We start from the raw sequence: 18,300 nt of genomic DNA on the forward strand, positions 1-18,300 counted from the left end.
TATCCAGCGATTTGGGAGAAATCACGGCATGCTGGAGTTCCAGAACTGAGCCAAAGCTGGTTAGCCTGGTAACAAGGCAGAGTCCATTCCTAGTTTTGGCACCAAGCTAAGGGCTAAAACTCATGAATTAAAGTGTGAAATTTAATTGTGGTTATCAGTTAAGATCGTTTTAAAAAATAGATGCTGATGAGAGTTTGCATACGTACAAGACTGAGCAAGGTTGTACAGCTTCAGGGTCTAATTTAATTGATAACGGATCCACTTTTGATTTAGGCTTTTGTATTAGAGATAGAGTTCCATCCTTTCATTCTTGATTCATTTACTTGGTTCACATGAAATCTTTCTGATCTTTGAGTTGCCAGATGCAATTCATTTTGACCATAACTGCCATCTTCATAATGTAAAAAAAAATTGTAGGAAAATCTGTAAAAGGGTTTAAAAACTCACTCTAACGTTTGAGAGAATTTTGATATTCTGTTGACTCTACTGAAAAGTTTTGTCCTGGGGTTGCAAGTCGGGCCAGTTCAATCTGCTTTGGAATAATTCAGGTGTAAATTCATTTTATGCTGACAGGTTCACATAATGAATTGAATCAGTTAATGAACCTTACTAGGGAGTTTAATAATTTATTCATACTAGGGAGTGTAATAATTTATTTGGAGCTTCCGTGATCCTGAGTTTTAAATCTCCTTTCTTTTTGGAGAATGAACAGTTTTATTGTTCACTGATAGTTCTCAGCGTCTGTGGTGGTCTCCCCCATCCCACCAGAGTCTTCCACCTAATGAGCCCTACAGTGAGAAAAACTGCTGCTGAAGTACAACAGATGGGACTAGTGACTTGATTTAAAGAAAACACTCCCTGTGGTCCTTATGCTTGTGCTTTGTCAGACACATCCCCCAAAAGTTGATATGTCAGTTACCATTTGTTTGAATAGGAGTTATTAAAGACAGTGCTTGCTGCTGTAAAATACCAGCTCTAGTTATGACTACTTTTCTTCAATATAAACTATTTAACTTGTCATCACAGTTTTTTTTTAATAGAGGGAAAAAACCCACCTGTTTATATTACCTCAAATATTAATGACATTTCAAAATTGAATAAGTATATTTTACCTTATTATAGGGCATATACAATTTTTATACTGCTTTTTATTGTTGTATAGTTTTAATTATTTTTAATTTATTCCACAATACTCCATTATGATATAATTTAATTGAACACTTCTGAATTTTGAGATTGCTTCTACTTTTTCCACTGTGATAAGACTGCAGTGAAAATTTCTCTGTGTGTTTTTATTTCTGGAAAGTTTCAGATAAATTCTTAGAAATGGGGTGCTTTCTGTTTCTTTCAGAGGTAGGAGATTATATATGTTTTAGCTACATCTTGACCCTTTTAGAGAATTACATCTCTAGTATTCTGAACAGCAAAGTAGATGGAAACTGAGATTTACATTTAGGAGAGTATAGTAGTTCATTCCCTAATCTTGATTTTTCTACTGATTTATTAGTCTAGTTAATTTCCTAATGTGTATATATAATATTTTCTATTACCCAAAAGCCTCTATATGCTTATTATTCCTACCATATTTCTCATCATGACTGGTAGGTATATGTTCTGTGTTTTCCAAATGAAAAAAAAGTTGGTTAAAATGATACAATCCTCTCTAACTCTTCTGTCACTACTGGAGTCTTGTTCAAAGCTAGACATGGCTGGTAAAGAATATTTTGCTTCCTTTCTCTTAGCTTTCCAGAATGATTGTTTCTTAGCTTCAAAACATGTGTGTCATGTATGATGAAAAAATTACATTAAGACCTTGAGTTAATATTTTGAGTGTCATTCCCTTAATACTTTGGTGACGTCAGCATTGTCACCAAAGTACAGTTAGTAAACCTGTCTTCTGATTAAAGGTGTCGAGGATCTTCCTTTTTCCTTTTTTTAAAAAAATTTAATTTTTTAATGATATTTTGGTCTTTTATCTTCTTGATCAAGAACTGTTACTAAGAGTAGTGGTTTTATATGAGCATCAGAGACAAATTATTTAATATTCATAAGTACCAGAAAAGATCCTCCATAGCTGACTCACTAAAAGCCAAAGGTATGATCTCTTTCTCTTTATAAAATGATTTTAGGCCATGACTTTCGAACTTTAGAATTCTTAAAAACAGCAGCATATCAGACAGTTCTTAGTTTTCATAAGAGGCCATTGAAATGGATAATGCTGAGTAACCTAATGGATTTCTGAAAGCATAGTGTGCTTTAGATACTGCTAAATCAATAAACATAACAGTCACTTAAGTGTGTATATTATGTATTACTTGGTTAATTATAACTCAAATCCTTTCAGAATATTTGTCTTTCAAGTGGAATGCTAAAAATATAACTAAAGTGCTTGTAAAAAATAGAACCATCAGAAAAACACAGTAGTATGTATTTTTTCAGATAATCTTAATATTTGAAGTTAACCTCAGATCCTGCCATATACATCATTTTATGAACCATGAAGGAACAAATTTCAGAAGCACTTAGTAGTAAAAGTAAATAGTTGAGTTGAATGTTACTTTTGGAGAAGGCAATGGCAGCCCACTCCAGTACTCTTGCCTGGAAAATCCCATGGACAGAGGAGCCTGGTGGGCTATAGTCCATGAAGTCGATCAGAGTCAGACACAACTGAGTGACTTCACTTTCACTTTTCACTTTCATGCATTGGAGAAGGAAATGGCAACCCACTCCAGTGTTCTTGCCTGGAGAATCCCAGGGACAGGGGAGCCTGGTGGGCTGCCATTTGTGAGGTCTCGCAGAGTCGGACACAACTGAAGCGACTTAGCAGCAGCAGCAGCAGCAATGTTACTTTAGAAAAGGCAGAGGAACCAGAGATCAAATTGGCAGCATCCACTGGATCATAGAAGAAGCAAGAGAATTCTAGAAAAAGATCTATTTCAATTTCATTGAATATGCTATAAAGCCTTTGACTGTGTGGATCACAACGAACTATGGAGAATTCTTAAAGAGATGGGAATACCAGACTACCTTATTGAAAGTTGCTTGGTTGTGTCCAACTCTTTGCGACCCCATGGACTTCTCCAGGCCAGAATACTGGAGTGGGTAGCCTTTCCCTTCTCTAGGGGATCTTCCCAACCCATGGATCAAACCCAGATCTCCCGCTTTGCAGGTGATTCTTTACCAGCTGAGCCACAAGGGAAGCCCGAGAATACTGGAGTGGGTAGCCTATCCCTTCTCCAGCAGGAATTGAACTGGGGTCTCCTGCATTGCAGGCAGATTCTTTACCAACTGAGCTATCAAGGAAGCCCCTAATTGCCTCCTGAGAAATCTGTATGCAGGCCAAGAAGCAACAATTAAAACCATACATGGAACAATGGATTGGTTCCAAATTGGGAAGGGAGTACATCAAGGCTGTATATTGTCACCTTGCTTATTTAGCTTACATTCAGAGTACATCATGTGAAATGCCAGGCTAGATGAAGCACAAACTGGAATCAAGATTACATGGGGAAATATCAACATCAGATATGCAGATGACACCACCCTTGTGGCAGAAAGCAAAGAGGAACTAAAGAGCCTCTTGAAAGTGAAGGAGGTGAGTGAAAAAGCTGGCCTAAAACTCAGCATTCAAAAAACTAAGATCATGGCATCTGGTCCCATCACTTCATGGCAAACAGATCGGGAAACAATGGAAACAGTGACAGATTTTATTTTCTTGGACTCCAAAATCACTGCAGATGGTGACTGCAACCATGAAATTTAAAAGATGCTTCCTCCTTGGAAGGAAAGCTATAACCAACCTAGACAGCATATTAAAAAGCAGAGACATTACTTTGCTGACAAAGGCCTGTCTAGTCAAAGCTATAGTTTTTCCAGTAGTCATGTATGGATGTGAGAGTTGGACTGTAAAGAAAGCTAAACGCCAAAGAATTGATGCTTTTGAACTGTGTTTAGAGAAGACTCTTGAGAGTCCCTTGGACAGCAAGGAGATCAAATCAGTCAATCCTAAAGGAAATCAGTCCTGAATATTCATTGGGAGGACTGATGCTGAAGCTGAAGCTCCAATACTTTGGCCACCTGATGTGAAGAACTGACTCATTAGAAAAGATCCTGATGCTGGGAAAGATTGAAGGCAGGAAATGAAGGGGACGACAGAGGATGAGATGGTTGGATGGCACCACCGACTCGATGGACATGAGTTTGAGCAAGCTCTGGGAGTTGGTGATAGACAGGGAAGCCTGGAGGGCTGCAGTCCTTGGGTCGCAAAGAGTCAGACACAACTGAGCAACTGAAGCGAATGATACTGAATTGTTTGATTCTTGTGTCCAATAAAAGCCTATATTGAATTTTTCAGGAGTTGCTTCGTATAACATAAGTAGCTGCTCAGTGTAGCATAAGTAAAAATGTATCTGGAGCGCATATGTATTGTGTATCAAAGGGTTGTACTGGGTAGAAATCACAAAATCAATATTGAAAAGCTTTTTAAAAATGTAACAAAATTTGTTTAGATCTTCATAACTTGAGATGACCAAATTTAAAATTCTATGGTTTTTCACATTAAAAGTATCTTAATCTTTGTTGACCATGATGGTGGCAGCTGGTTACTGACTTTTTGAGGGGAGATCTTAAAAAAAAATAGGCAATCTAGCTTTCTTAGGTATGATTACTTCAGGGTAGATAGTTGCCTCTGAAATGCGATCCTTTCTATAGGAATTTGCAGTTATTTTATCTGCTACCATTTGTGAAAAATAATCAAAAGTATAATTTGTGTTTGAATCCAAACAAAAGGGTGGGATGATGAAATTTGTATGACTTGATGGTAAAGGGCATTATAATCATTATCTGTTTGATACTCTTTAGTAAAAACTAAATAGAAATGTCCCTAGTTCTTATTTTTAATAATATGATTTGCAATATAGTTTTAGTCAATGATACCTAGTTGAATACAACTATTGCCTGGTTAGAACTTTTTAAATTTTTATTTAAAAATTATCGTATGGTAAAGTTGACATTTTTTGGGGGGGGGAAGTACAGTTCTATGACTCTTAGCACATATAGTGATTCATGTAACCATTTAACACATGTAGTCATTCATGCAACCACTTAGCACATGTAAGATTCATGTAACCACCAGTGCTGTTCAAGATACAGAACAGTTTGTCTTCATGAACCTTCTTATATTATCCCTAAATAGTCACACCCTGTGTGTACCCCAACCTCTGGCAACCATTGATCTGTTTTTTTAATCACTATACATTTTTCCCCCAGAAAGTAATAAATAGAATCATGCAGATGGAACCTTTTGAAATTGATTTCTCTCACTCAACAAAATGCCATTGAGATTCACTGAGGTTGTGGGGATCAGTAGTTCATTTCTTTTTATTGCTAAGTTTTTGGTTGAAATGTTATGGCATTTGGATATTATTTCTGATCTGACACACTGGCACTGAAGTTTGAATTGGTTGCTTTTAACTGGGTTGACTATTTTTTTAATCAGTTATATGAGATACACATGTAGTTAATTTTCTGAATTAGAATGTCTTTTTAAACTGAACATTTTTTTAGTTTAGTGGCTTGCATGTATAGCTAAGCTAGGCAGTTACAGCATTTAAGGGCAAAATTTGAGGTTAAAAAAAAGGATTTTGCAGTTTATGAGTGAAATAGAATGACCTATGACCCTTTAAAATGCCAGTGCCAATGACTTGACAGAATTTTCTTTGCTTTTGTTCCAAGCCTCTTCCCACTCTGTCTTTCTGGTCTACTGAGAACCAGACACCTCTAGTGGCTGATAATCTATTTTAATATGCTTGCTTCAGAAGTGCCTGCCTTTATTTGTTGGTTATAACAGTCTGTTCATCTTAACTTAGTCAAACTTCCGTGTATAAACTCTTTGCATCGTAAATTTAGTTTCATTCTTTATCTTAGTATCTATTTCTTAGTTGATTGAGGTTTTATTACTTCCCCAGCTGCTGAAAATCTCAAGGTGGTCTCCTGATAATTGTGTGTTTTTGGAAAGAAAATAGTGGTGGTTCTGCTATCAATGAAAACTGTATAAATCTATTTACGATGTCACCAATTGAAATAATGGATTAACAGTAGTAAGAGTGGAATGCTTCTCAAACGGAGAGAATAATAAACAATCATTTATTAGTAGGTATTTTAGATTTTGAAGATGAAACTTCTGTTTTCATTGACAGTCTAATTGGTAATAGAAGTTAGAGACAGATTTATAAATTGATTGAATAAATATTTATGCCTCAGCTTTCTAAGATAAGTTATTCAAATTAACTTTGGCTTCCATATTTAACTATTTTCATGATTCAGGTTCTAACTTTTAATAGTAACATTAGCAGAAATGCCAAGAAAAGAAAATCTCCATCAGCAGCCTGGCTTTATAGCACACATTTTCATATTTGGTCACAAAAGACTTTTTGATGTGGACCATTTTTTTAACTTTTAACTTTAAAATTTTAATTTTAAACTTTAATTTTGTATTGGGGTATTGTCAGTTAACAATGTTGTGATAGTTTCAGGTGTACAGCAAAGGAACTCAGCTATGTATATACAAGTATCCATTCTCCCCCAAACTCCCCTTCCATCCAGGCTGCCATGATGTGGACCATTTTTAGATACCAGTGGATAGATTTACTCTTATCATAGATGAGAATGTTGGTAGAAGCAATACATACCAACTTCCTCTCTACTGGTTCTTTCCTTAGATTTTAACATTTGAGACCAAGAACCCAACAGAATTAGCAGAACGTCTGCGCTCTGTTTGTGGGAATCAGAGCAACGCGTATGCCCGCCTGCTGGAATACCGCCTGAATGCCTTGCGAGGACTGTGGAATGCCCAGCGCCAGCTGGCCTTGGAAGAGCAGCATGAAAGGGAGAGTTCAGGTGATGAAGAAACTTTGGCCTTGCTCAAACGCCAGGGCTTGTTGCAGCAACCCGAGCAAGCCCCCTTCACATCGAGGATGGGGCTCCTGCTGGTGTTCCCCCTTATCCAGTCCCAGAGTAGAACAGACCCCTCTCTCTGTAACATCACTGCTGAGGTGCTATTGAACTGCCTTCGCGACTGCCAGCCTTTGAGCCTGACCAAGGAGCCTGCTGACTGTCTCAATGGAATTGAAACTTTGCTGTGCTCCTGGCTAGAGGAGACTTCTGACACAGGCCGACATATCCCATATAAGCAAAAAGAAAATGCTGCTGCTGCCCTCGTGGCTTTGGCATGTGCCAGGTAAGGAAAATCAAAGGTACCCCCCGCTGACCTTGTCATGGCTGCTGCCTGGGTTGGGTGAGTGAATGAGAGAGAGCAAGCGTATTTGATGGATGTCTTAACATTCAGAAGTTCTTCTTTGTTTTCAGTATTGAATTTCACAGCCTTGACAGTGCCTAAGATATTTTCATCAAAACTTGGCACCAGGAGTTGGAGCTGGAACCCAAGTTCAAGGTTTTGCTTTGTGTTATATCATGATAACAGCTTAAACAGTTTAAAATGGGGAATTAACACTTGCCATTATCTACTTACCCTTAGATAATTTGTGTTTTACATCAAGTGGTTAGTGGAGGATGTTATATCTGTATTTCTCCCAGAAGGACAGTGAAAAAAATGTGTAGAGCTTTTAAATTTTTTTGTGACACGTGTTTGTAAGGAGTGTGTCAGCGAGTGAATGGACTCGCTGGACTTGGACTTATTACTCACCTGGACTTGGTCACACAGATATGGTCACAAATTATATTTCTGGACCCTGATGCTTGGTTCCATCAATCTGATTGAAAGATCTCTCTGTGTATGTGTGTGTATATATATATATATGTGTGTGTGTGTGTGTGTGTGTATAGGATTTAATAGTGTACTGTCCTTCGCATATAAGTTGATGTTATTGATAACCGTCAATAAGAAATATTCTTGGAGTTACTTTTCCAGGAGAGGATTTCTTACATTCTCCTGCTCAGTAAACTATATGATCCCTCTCACATATTTGTGAAGAAAAGGTTCACTGCCTTTGCTTTCTTCTAACCTAATTGTCTGGGGACCATTAGGACCATGGTCTGACAGGTTAATGTTGCTAATCTGTCCCTCTCCCTTCAAAATTTTTTCTTTGATTGAGTTCTTCCTTTTGTTAGCAAAGCAAATGTGGATAACTTCTTGGAGGATTACGAAGTCCTTAGACTCCTTCCTCTATTTTTATGGCTTCAAAGTTGACCTTCAAATGGTTCAATCTCAAGCAGTTTTTAAGGCAAAATGGCACCAACATTCATTGTCAGATTCTTTGCCCTGAGCAAACTGTCATAGCTTACTTTTAGATGCTGGAAGACTAGTTGATTATGGAAATCCTGACATGAGCTTAATTCTGGAGACATTATTGGGTGGTACCAAAATAAGTTTCCCTGTAAAGGCTTTATATTGGATTTATTTATTAATTTTTGGATATGCAGAAGACAGTTTTGAGTCCTAAATAGATTTGTTATTAATGCAAAAGTCCTACTTTGGGAAGTTTTTCTGTCTATCTTTAGACAGATTTAGGATGTTTGGAATAATTACCAACTCTTTACTTGCAGATGTTTTAATAAACATGGGGTCATAAAACTCACTTTTTTACTGTGCCCTAATTTAGTCTGAACCAACAGATGGTTATTGAAATTGCTTCACGTACTTGAGATTCCAAAGTCCATCCGGCAGAAATGGGTGTTTTTATTTTCTTCTTCTTGGATGTGTGTGTGTGTGTTGTTTTTGTCTTAGATGTGCCTACATTATGTTGCTAATATTATCACCTTGTCTGGACTTTATTTACCTCAGAAGTCATAATGCTTTTCAGGGTTGGATCATCTCTTTTAATGACGTGTTTAGGAGCATATTATTTAACTTTTGAGACTGATGCTCTCAAAGACAGAACAGTGTTTCCAAAAAATTATTTTGAAGATATTCATTCATTTCAATTAGCTAACAATTATTGAATACTTCTGATGTGCCAGGAACCTTGCTAGGTCTTAGAGAAATAGTGACTCACAGTGGGTGATTCATGATCTCTAATTTTACAGTTGAGGAGATTGCATTTTGTCGATCATTATTGCTCATTTACCACAGGCAAGGGACTCTTCTAGGCAGTAGGAACATAGCAGTGAACAAAGTAGATGGTCCCTAAGATTGCAAAGTTTACATGAGAGAAAGACAGACAACTAGCAATGAATGAATGTATAGGATAATTTCCAGAGAAAGATATTCATAGTAAGAAGACAAATCAGGATATTTTGCTGATAGAGAATAACTTAAGAGGAGGTGGAGGCCAGCATTAGCTAGAGATGCCAGGGAAGACCTTACTGAAGAGATAACATTTGAGCTGAGGCCTAGACAGTTGACAAAGAGCCAGCCACACAAAAAAGCCAGTAACAGGGAATTCCAGGCAAGAGGAGCAGCAAGCAGCACAAATCCGATCCTCCTCCTGTCCTTGGGGTAGCTGAGGGACAGTAAAGTGAGCAGGGGGCTGGAATGCAGTGGTAGAACGGGAGGTGGGAGAGGAGGGTCCAGACCACGTGGGGGCTTAGGAGCCATGGACTGAGTCTAAATTTTACTCTAATGTCTGAATCTGGCAGCCAGTAATATCTTATAGTTGGCTTACTGGTTTTAAATATTCCAGTGTGCCCTTGCCCGTTAATTTTAACCTCATTGTAACACAGGGAGGTATCCTTGTTGGACAGATGATGAAGTAAAAACCTATAGGAATTTGGTAACAAGACTGAGATGATGCCGCTGGTGAGTGCCAGAGCCTGATTTCAGAGCCTAGGGGTCTTTTCTCCCAGCTTGTGCTTTTACAGTCTATCTGCTGCCTCCCTGCCATTACGGTTCTTTGGTTTTGATTCTTTTGAACACCAGAGATAGGGAAGGGGACAATTAAGAGGAGGACTCTAGGCCTCCTTGATCCTCTGTTGGGTATTCCATTTCTTGTGAGGTTTAGGCACATGATACCTAGCAATTAAAGCCTTGGCTAAGAGAAATAAGGCAGCAGTCTGAAGTCAACCCATCTGATACCCATGATCATTTAGTTCAGGAAATGTTCTTATGGTGATTTATACTTGGAATCTGGCCAGGTAAGTCTTGTGCATCTTAAAAGCACCTTCTTGTAGATCCTGCTGACTGTATTACAGACTTCCCAGGGCCTCAAGCCTTTGGAACCGAATGGAAATCAGGTCTTTGTGAGCTCTGCAAGCATTACAATCACATACTTCACAGCAGGGGAAAGCAGAAGGAATACCCTTCACGAAATATTATTTGAATGTTTTTCTTTTTGGTCATATTTAATGTGATGGGGGATTGGTGAGATGTAAAATGGATGGACTTAACAAAGATATTAAAAAATTTAAGCCTGGAAATACTGCTAGACTTTAAATATAACCTCTTCCAATGAAATCTCTCCTCTAGACTAGAGATTGACTTGATGCAAGAGTATCCAGGCATAATCACCACCTGTGTTTTGTGCTTGAGCTTTCTGTTTTGAACTTTCATGTTAGGGGGAGATAATTTACCTTTGCAAATACAAGAAGAACCAGCATGGTAAGAGGCAAGTATATCTGATATCTTGTACAGCACAGCTACTGATTGGCAGCATGTATGCATGCTCAGTTGCTCAGTAGACACAGACTTATTTTGGAAGCTTCCCAAGTGATTGATAACATTGACATCAACAACCTTATTATTTGACATTTCAATTTAAATGATTTTCTGTTCCCTCTTTTTTTAGGGGATCATTGAAAACTTTTGTTCATACAGTCCATCTATTACAGAAACAGACTGATTTAGGGTCTCTGCCTGTAGCCGATGTGCTGTATAGGTAAGCTGTCACTTTGGATCCTCACCCTCCTTCTACACAAGTGAGCCTTGAGAATTAAAGCTTTTCCTATAAGTAAATTGCTAAACTTTTTTTTTAATCAATTAATGACTCATGTTTTTAAGTAAGTGTGCTATTCTAATCATTGTAAGAATTTTGTTTTTTCCTTCTTAAAAAAGCATGTTGTTTTTCATTTTTTAATTTTAGTGGATTAAAAAAATGCAATAGCTTGTCTTAAATTTTTATTGTAGATTTCAAGATGATAATATGTTAAGACATAAAGTGAAAAAGTGAAAGTTGTTCATAATTTTGCTACTCAAAGATAACCACTCCAAATGTTGTATGTATTTCCTAGTTCATATCCCTCTCTCTCCAATCCCTTCCTTTCTCTCATACATGTATACATGTAAAATATATACATTTTTACACACAGCTACAAATTTATTATAACATAAGCACTACTTCATAATTTTTTTAATGTAAAAATATAAGTTTCATGAATGTCTTTTCAGATACATAGTATTGTGTAGAACTATTGTAGTTTTATGCTCTTTGAGATGGTAAATTGACTTTTATCTTCTTGCTGGAATGGATAGTGTCAGTGTCTTTATGATTCTCTATCTCCTTCTTTTAGGCTGTTGCTTTTGGAAGGGGGGCCCGGATCCCCCTCCTGTTTGCTTGGTGGCAAACATATAGTATCCTGGGGGTATGAAGACATGCTGCCCGCACCAGATAGCAACACTGGCTCCAGTTCTGAAAATAAAGGTAATGCAAGGGTTTGGGTCCTGTGATTGAAATTAAGATATGAAAAGAGTGGTTTTAGATAGTTGTGGCAAACGATTTAGATATAACTCTGTGTTCCCTTTAATTAAGAGCTCAGGCTTCCTATACAGTGCATTCATTGTCTGCTTTATCAGTAAAAGTATAAAAGCTGATACTGAGTGAGGTAAGAAAATGGATAGGTTTTACTATCGCAAGGGAAAAGGATCATCCGTACAGTCCTGCCAACGAGGCATGAGTTACTTAAATTGATTCCTGAGTATTTAAATTTGGGCATGGGAACCTTAAGTTGAATTTTTATATCCACGAGTAAAGTATCAGGTCTTGCTGCCTGATTCTGTTTCTTTGAGTAATTTATTGTGTGTGTGTGTTGGTGAGCCCTCTTGTCCTAAAAACGACAACAACAAAAAGATTGTTCAAAGGAGCATGAATTGTGAAGTATCTCCTTTAAACAAAGGAGATTAAAATGTTTTTACACAGTTTCACAAGTATTACATATCTGTTTACTCTGTGATCTCAGTGAAAATGGCAGAAGGTCTCTGAAATGTCCTGCAGTTAACTGACTTGCCAGATGAATTAGGCCTCTTTTTTCATTTGGTGGATGTACTGACCAGTGTGCCATGGCACACACAACCCATGAGGCCAATACACTCTTTTTATAGTCTGTGCCCTGCTGCTTCCACATCTGGAGTTGCAGCCTTGCAAGGAGTCTGCCTTGCTTCCAAACCTGTTTGTTATTGTAGTTGGTACTTGTGATTATATCATTAAATGTTGCATAACTGATAAAAGTAAGAATTTTTTAAAAACCCTAGGAAATAGTTTCCATTTAGAAATAGAATACTAAAGAACGATCTCTAAGAAATTGATATTCTCTGAGAATTTAGGATGGGATTCAGAGTCTGTTTTCCCTACCCTTTCATTTCATTCTCTTGATGGGGGCAACTTTCTCAGATAACCGTACGGGAATGGGGTGCAGTCTCAACGATGGGCCACCCCCCAATCTCTCGTCTGGTGCCTGTGCCTTTTCATGGTCCACTGTTTATTCTGGATAGTCATGCTAAAGTGATGAGAGGAGCAGGCAAGACTTTGGGATGTGAGTTACCACCTTCACTGACTCAATTAGAGTCAACAGGAAAAGTGAAAACCTGCAGTGCCCAAGAAATTCTTAAACATTATGGGCAGAAATAAACAAATTCATACAAAACCAAAACCCTTTTCTTCACTTTCTCCTTTAGTCCTTTTGGGCTTCTCAGGTGGTGCTAATGGTAAAGAACCCACTTGCCAATGCAAGAGACAGTAGAGACATGGGTTTGATCCCTGGGTTGGGAAGATGCCCTGGAGGTGGGCATGGCAACTCTCCCCAGTATTCTTGCCTAGAGAATCTCACAGACATGTAATTTCTCACTGAGGATGATGATATCAAGCTGATCTGTATGCCCTTCAGTCTCTTGTACCTTGGTTTTGCTTCTGGCTAGAGGATGTTTTTCTTATAAAAATTTAAAATGTAATCTTATTTAACTTCTAATACTGGAAACATTCAACATACACAGAAGTTGAAAGAATTCTATAGTAAATAATATAGTAAACTCTCAGCTTCAGCAAATGTCAGCTCTGGCCCATATTATTTTTTGTTCTGTCCCCTTCATTCCCACTCCCTGTCAGATCCATACTCATAAGGCCTTGACCTTAATCTAAATAGTGGTGAATAAGTGTCTGTTTATAAGTTGTAAGTTAAAATGTTTAAGGAATGAAATTAGTATTTTTAAAATGATGACCTACTTTAACTGTTTTTCGAAGAACCAGTAGGAACAAGTCTCAGTTGTCTTGGATTAGTAGACTGAATTTTTAAGATAATCACATGTGGATGTGGCTGTGCGTGTGTGCTGAGTCACTTCAGTCGTGTCTGACTCTTTGCGACCCCATGGACTGTAGCCCACCAGGCTTCTCTGTCCATGGGATTCTCCAGGCAGGAATACTGGAGTTGCCACTTCCTTCCTCTAGAGGATCTTCCCAACCACATGCTCAGTACCAATTTGAGTGCTGTGACATTGAATTTTCTCTAATATGTCAAGTAGTAAAGAAACTCCACTTAAACATAGTAAGTGGATTGATTTTGAAAATAAGCCCAACGTTTTATTTATATGTTCTTTTTTTAAAGGTAAATTCTCTAGAATGTTTTAGTAAACCATATACTATCATTCAGAGAGAAACTTTGTTTTAGCTTGGGGAAGATATACCAAAAGGGAAATATAATTGCTGTTTTTAAATAGAAGCAATATTATATTTTTGTACTGTGTCATTCCAGAAATTTGGGCTTCCCAGTGGCCCAGCAGTAAAGAATCCATCCACAAAGCAGGAGACGTGGGTTCAATCCCTTGATCAGGAAAATCCCCTGGAGGAAGGCGTGGCAACCCACTCCAGTATTCTTAGAGGATCCCATGGACTGAAGAGCCTGGTGGGCTACAGTCTGTAGGATCGCAAAGAGTCAGACATGACTGAAGCAACTGAGCACAACATTCCAGAAATTTAACATTAGGATCTCTTGATGGAAGATCCACAAGGAGCGGATTCTAGTTCAAATTATCACTCGTCTATCAATATAATGTCATTTGCCATTTAAGGGGCACTGGCTTTGTACCAGAGAACAGTGTGGTGTTTGCTTATATTGTCTCATTCAACCATCACAGTCACTCTTACTATGCATACTATCTGCATATCTTAGTAGGCACTATACTGTGCACACTAAGGTACATACTGTCTTCATCTTAGAGCTGCAGAAACTGAAATTCAGAGAGGTCCAAAGTCAACTAATAAGTGTCCCAAACTCTTGAATCTTCTACCTTTTTTTATTATGCACTCCTTAGGGAAAGTATTGTATTCTTAGTCATTTCAGATTAGAGTTAGGAATGAATTTTTGCTATTCAGAAAGAAAAAAGAAAAATCTTTGGCAGACTGAACCAGATTCTCCTGATAATAACTATCTGACCTCTTTCCCTGATCTTGGTCCCTAACCCTACATGCATTTTGAAGTTTGATGTAGGGGTTCGAGCTGTTTTCCCTGGAAGTCACACTGAAGCACTTATTTCATTATTATTATTTTTGGCTGTACTCCACAGCTTGTGGGGATCTTAGTTCTGAGACCAGGGATCAAACTTGGGGCCCTGGCCATGAGCGCATTGAGTCTTAATCACTGGACCACCAGGGAGTTCTCAAGAAGCACTTATTTTAAAAGTGGGAAATTATCTTTCGCTCAGCCTCCTAATGGCTTTTTCATTAGAAAAAGCACATTTATAATTTCATTAGAAAAAGCATGTATATAATTTACCTGTGAAAAAACGATTTCAGATGCTGACTTGGGACGCTGTCTCACGGCAGATGGTCTTTACCTGTATACTACTAACTCAGTTGGAAGAGGAGTAAGCAAATTGGGGTCTGGATTACATGGTACTCTCAGGTCAGTTGCATGGCACTTGCTGAATAATTTGGCTGGAACATTTTCCTCCTTACGTAAATCTGTGGTGAAGACACCTGGGAGTGCGTGCTAACTCCCTGTAGACTGACTAGTGACGAAACAAATCTGAATGACTTCATACGATTCTGGTTTTCTCTTATTGTCACTTTCTTTTCCTGGTTCTATTAATGCATTTCAGCTTTGTTTTTGACTCTATAAAAATTGAGTTTGGTAGCCCTAAGATCATTGTTTGTATCTTCTAGCCAAAAATCCCTCCGTGATCAGAATTTCTATATTAGTGACTTCTCCATGTCAAAAAGTGGGTATATTTCTAGTTAAGTCTCTTTGTCCTTGGATTTGACATTGGATCAGCAGTGATTTTTTTTTTTTTCAGTTGAGATATAAGATCTATGAATTGCTGCCAAAAGAAACCACAGTTTGAGCTCCTTATGTATATTTAATTAGATTGTTTCCCCAACCTTTTCTTCTCTCCAATTTGTTGTGGGAAATTAATATTTGCCATAGTTTGTCAGTCTCAAAGTTAATATTGTTATTCTTCAGATGTTTTGTATACTTAGTCATTGAAAAAAAATGAGGAGGAAAATATAGTTTTGTCTGTGGTAGCTCATTGTCGGGTGTCAGACCTGACGTGCTGACAGCCTGTGTGCCTTTTCCCCCCGCAGAGGTTTTGTGTACTGCCGGAACGAGGAGCTGGAACCAGGATGGCTTGCTTTTGGCAGTGGCAGTCTTCTCCACCGGCCTGTATCTTTTGACAATAAACCTCACTCCCTTTTCCAGGTCATTGACCAGAATACCCTTCAGGTAAACAGAACACCAAGGCTTTGTGTTTTATATTTTGGAGATGGTAAGCAAAGTTCGTGACATGATCAGAAGGAATAACACAGTTGATACCTTGGGTTCGTTTGGGTTTTTCCGTAAGATGTTACAGTAGTTTCCTGCCAGAGTGACATCCTTTTAACTGTCATTGTTTTGGGCATTCTGTTCTTTCTCTAGTGTCTTAACTTTTCCTACATGATCTGAGTGAATGTGCTCTGTTAGAGTTTCTAAGGCCAAAGACAAACTTTTTTTTTAGTTACTTTTTATTGAACTATGGTTGCTTTACAACAGTTGTGTTAGTTTTCTGTTGTACAGCAAAATGAATCAGCTATATGTGTACATGTACCTCCTCTCTTTTGGATTTCCTTCCCATTTAGGTTACTACACAGAGCACTGAGTAGAGTTCCCTATGCTATACAGTATGTCTTCATTAGTTATCTATTTTATATATAGTAACAATAGTGTATATACATCAATTGCAGTCTCCCAAATCATCCCAGAACAAACTTTTGATTTAAAAAAATTCTAGAGAGTCAAAGATGGTATAAATACCAGCTTTTTTTTTTTCCCCCAACTAGATCTATTTTGAAAAGACAGTATTTCCCTTATTCAGTTTGTTCTAAACAGCCTTTCTGTGGGAACAGGAGCTTTGAAGTGAGTTTAGATAAAATCATCATGTGCCCAGGATCGAACTCATCCATGGTGCTCTCATAGCACTCTGTGATGTCACTTGCTGCATTATATTGAGATCACCTGCTCTCGTGTGGAACTACTCGCCAAGACCACACACACCTTTAGTTTTGGACACTGTCTTACTCATATTTGTGTCCCTAGAATGTAGCCACAGCACTTGATTGATGATAATGATAATAAGCTTGTCTCTCTGTGCCAGGCCCTGATTTGGGCAATTGACATGTCCTACCTGGGAGGTATAACTAAGGCAGTTTCATCTTACAGTTAAGGCACCTGAGGCTAGGCACATTGTAAGCGTCCAGTAAGTGTTTGTCCTTCAGAGGAAGAGTGAGCTTAGAGAGATTAAGTATCTTGGCACACAGTAATGGCAGCAAGAGGACTTGAACCCATCCACTGTAGAGTCTGAGTTCTTTATGCTACAGCTGTCTGCCTTTCAACCAAATTCGAACACAACAGTAGTTATAGTTGCCATCTGTGGAGTGAGTGCCCTGAGAGTAGTCATAGCCAGGGCTTAAGTGAGATGTTACACCTTTTCTTGTCTGCCTCTCAGCTGTGTTTTCCCTGGAGTTGTCACCATTGCGTCTGCAGATCAGATTGGAGGTATTCAGAAATTGTTAGATGAAAAAGTGAATAAATAAATAGAGGCCATATTAACTCCATTTCCTAGCAGTAATTCATATAGATGAGAACACTGCCTGTATTTATTTGCAATGGAGTTATAAGCTAGGGAATTAAACAGATGTTAAATCTTAGAATGTGATTTACACTTGAAGTAATGTTAGTATCCTGTATTGTCATAAAAACTCTGTTGTCCAAGAAAGCAGTGTTCTCACTAACTAGATATCTGCACTGGAACAATTTTGGGGTGGCTTAGGCCATTCAGTGACTTCCCTGGTGGCTAAGATGGTAAAGCGTCTCCCTACAATGCGGGAGACCCGGGTTCAATCCCTGGATTGGGAAGATCCCCTGGAGAAGGAAATGGCAACCCACTCCAGTATTCTTGCCTGGAAAATTCCATGGACGGAGGAGCCTGGTTGGCTACTGTCCATGAGGTCGCAAAAAGTCAGACATGACTGAGTGACTTCACTTAGGCCATCAGTAGCTGTTAACTTTATAGACTTATTGGCATTACATATTTCAAAGTGTAGTTACAGTAACTCCATGACTTTTAAACTTTTGAGGTAGACAAAACAAGTCTGGAAAAAAGTTCATAACATGAGTTCAGGGGTCAAAAGTAACCTGAGGAAAACTGGTGATGTACCCAAAGAAATGGAGTAACTGAAGGTCATTCTTAATGTTCCCTGAAGGCACCTGACCATCTCTAATTATTTTTATTTGGGAATTTTCAGTTCTGCTCCTATTCTTGGATTAAAAAAAAAAAAAGGCAGGTTTCTTGATTCTTATTTTCTATTATTTTAAGTGCTTTTCTCTGGCAATAAAAATTAGTATATAACTGCACATTTAATGTGAAATGATGCAGAACTTATTCATTATACTGAAACCAAAGGATGTTTGCTATTAGAAACACATGCCTTCATGTCTAATGTACAGAATGGCTGTTTGTCTCTTTCTTCCTGATGGACGTGGTAAATTTCAATAAGGTCTCGTGTTCTAAGTTAGGAGCTTGTGTGTGCCTTCTTTTTTTGAGGCCTTTTTCCTCTTTCTTCTTTGCTTTCCCTCTTGTTTTCTTCTTGCTTTCTCTTTTTGCTTCCT

General features: G+C 38.1%; 1 protein-coding gene across 6 annotated transcripts in view; it reads left to right on the forward strand.

Annotated features, from left to right (window-relative positions):
* HECTD4 (HECT domain E3 ubiquitin protein ligase 4) overlaps positions 1-18,300 on the forward strand; it is a 168,215-nt gene that overhangs the window by 45,479 nt on the left and 104,436 nt on the right. For all 6 annotated transcript variants that reach the window (XM_040250847.1, XM_040250848.1, XM_040250849.1 and 3 more), the window contains exons 2-6: positions 6,720-7,237; positions 10,740-10,829; positions 11,461-11,591; positions 14,952-15,060; positions 15,741-15,879. In XM_040250847.1, coding sequence (XP_040106781.1) covers positions 6,720-7,237; positions 10,740-10,829; positions 11,461-11,591; positions 14,952-15,060; positions 15,741-15,879 — 987 coding nt within the window. The remainder of the gene's footprint in view (positions 1-6,719; positions 7,238-10,739; positions 10,830-11,460; positions 11,592-14,951; positions 15,061-15,740; positions 15,880-18,300) is intronic.

Source organism: Oryx dammah, unplaced genomic scaffold (genome assembly GCF_014754425.2).
Source record: "Oryx dammah isolate SB20612 unplaced genomic scaffold, SCBI_Odam_1.1 HiC_scaffold_12, whole genome shotgun sequence".
In the NCBI taxonomy this organism is placed as follows: Eukaryota; Metazoa; Chordata; class Mammalia; order Artiodactyla; family Bovidae; genus Oryx; species Oryx dammah.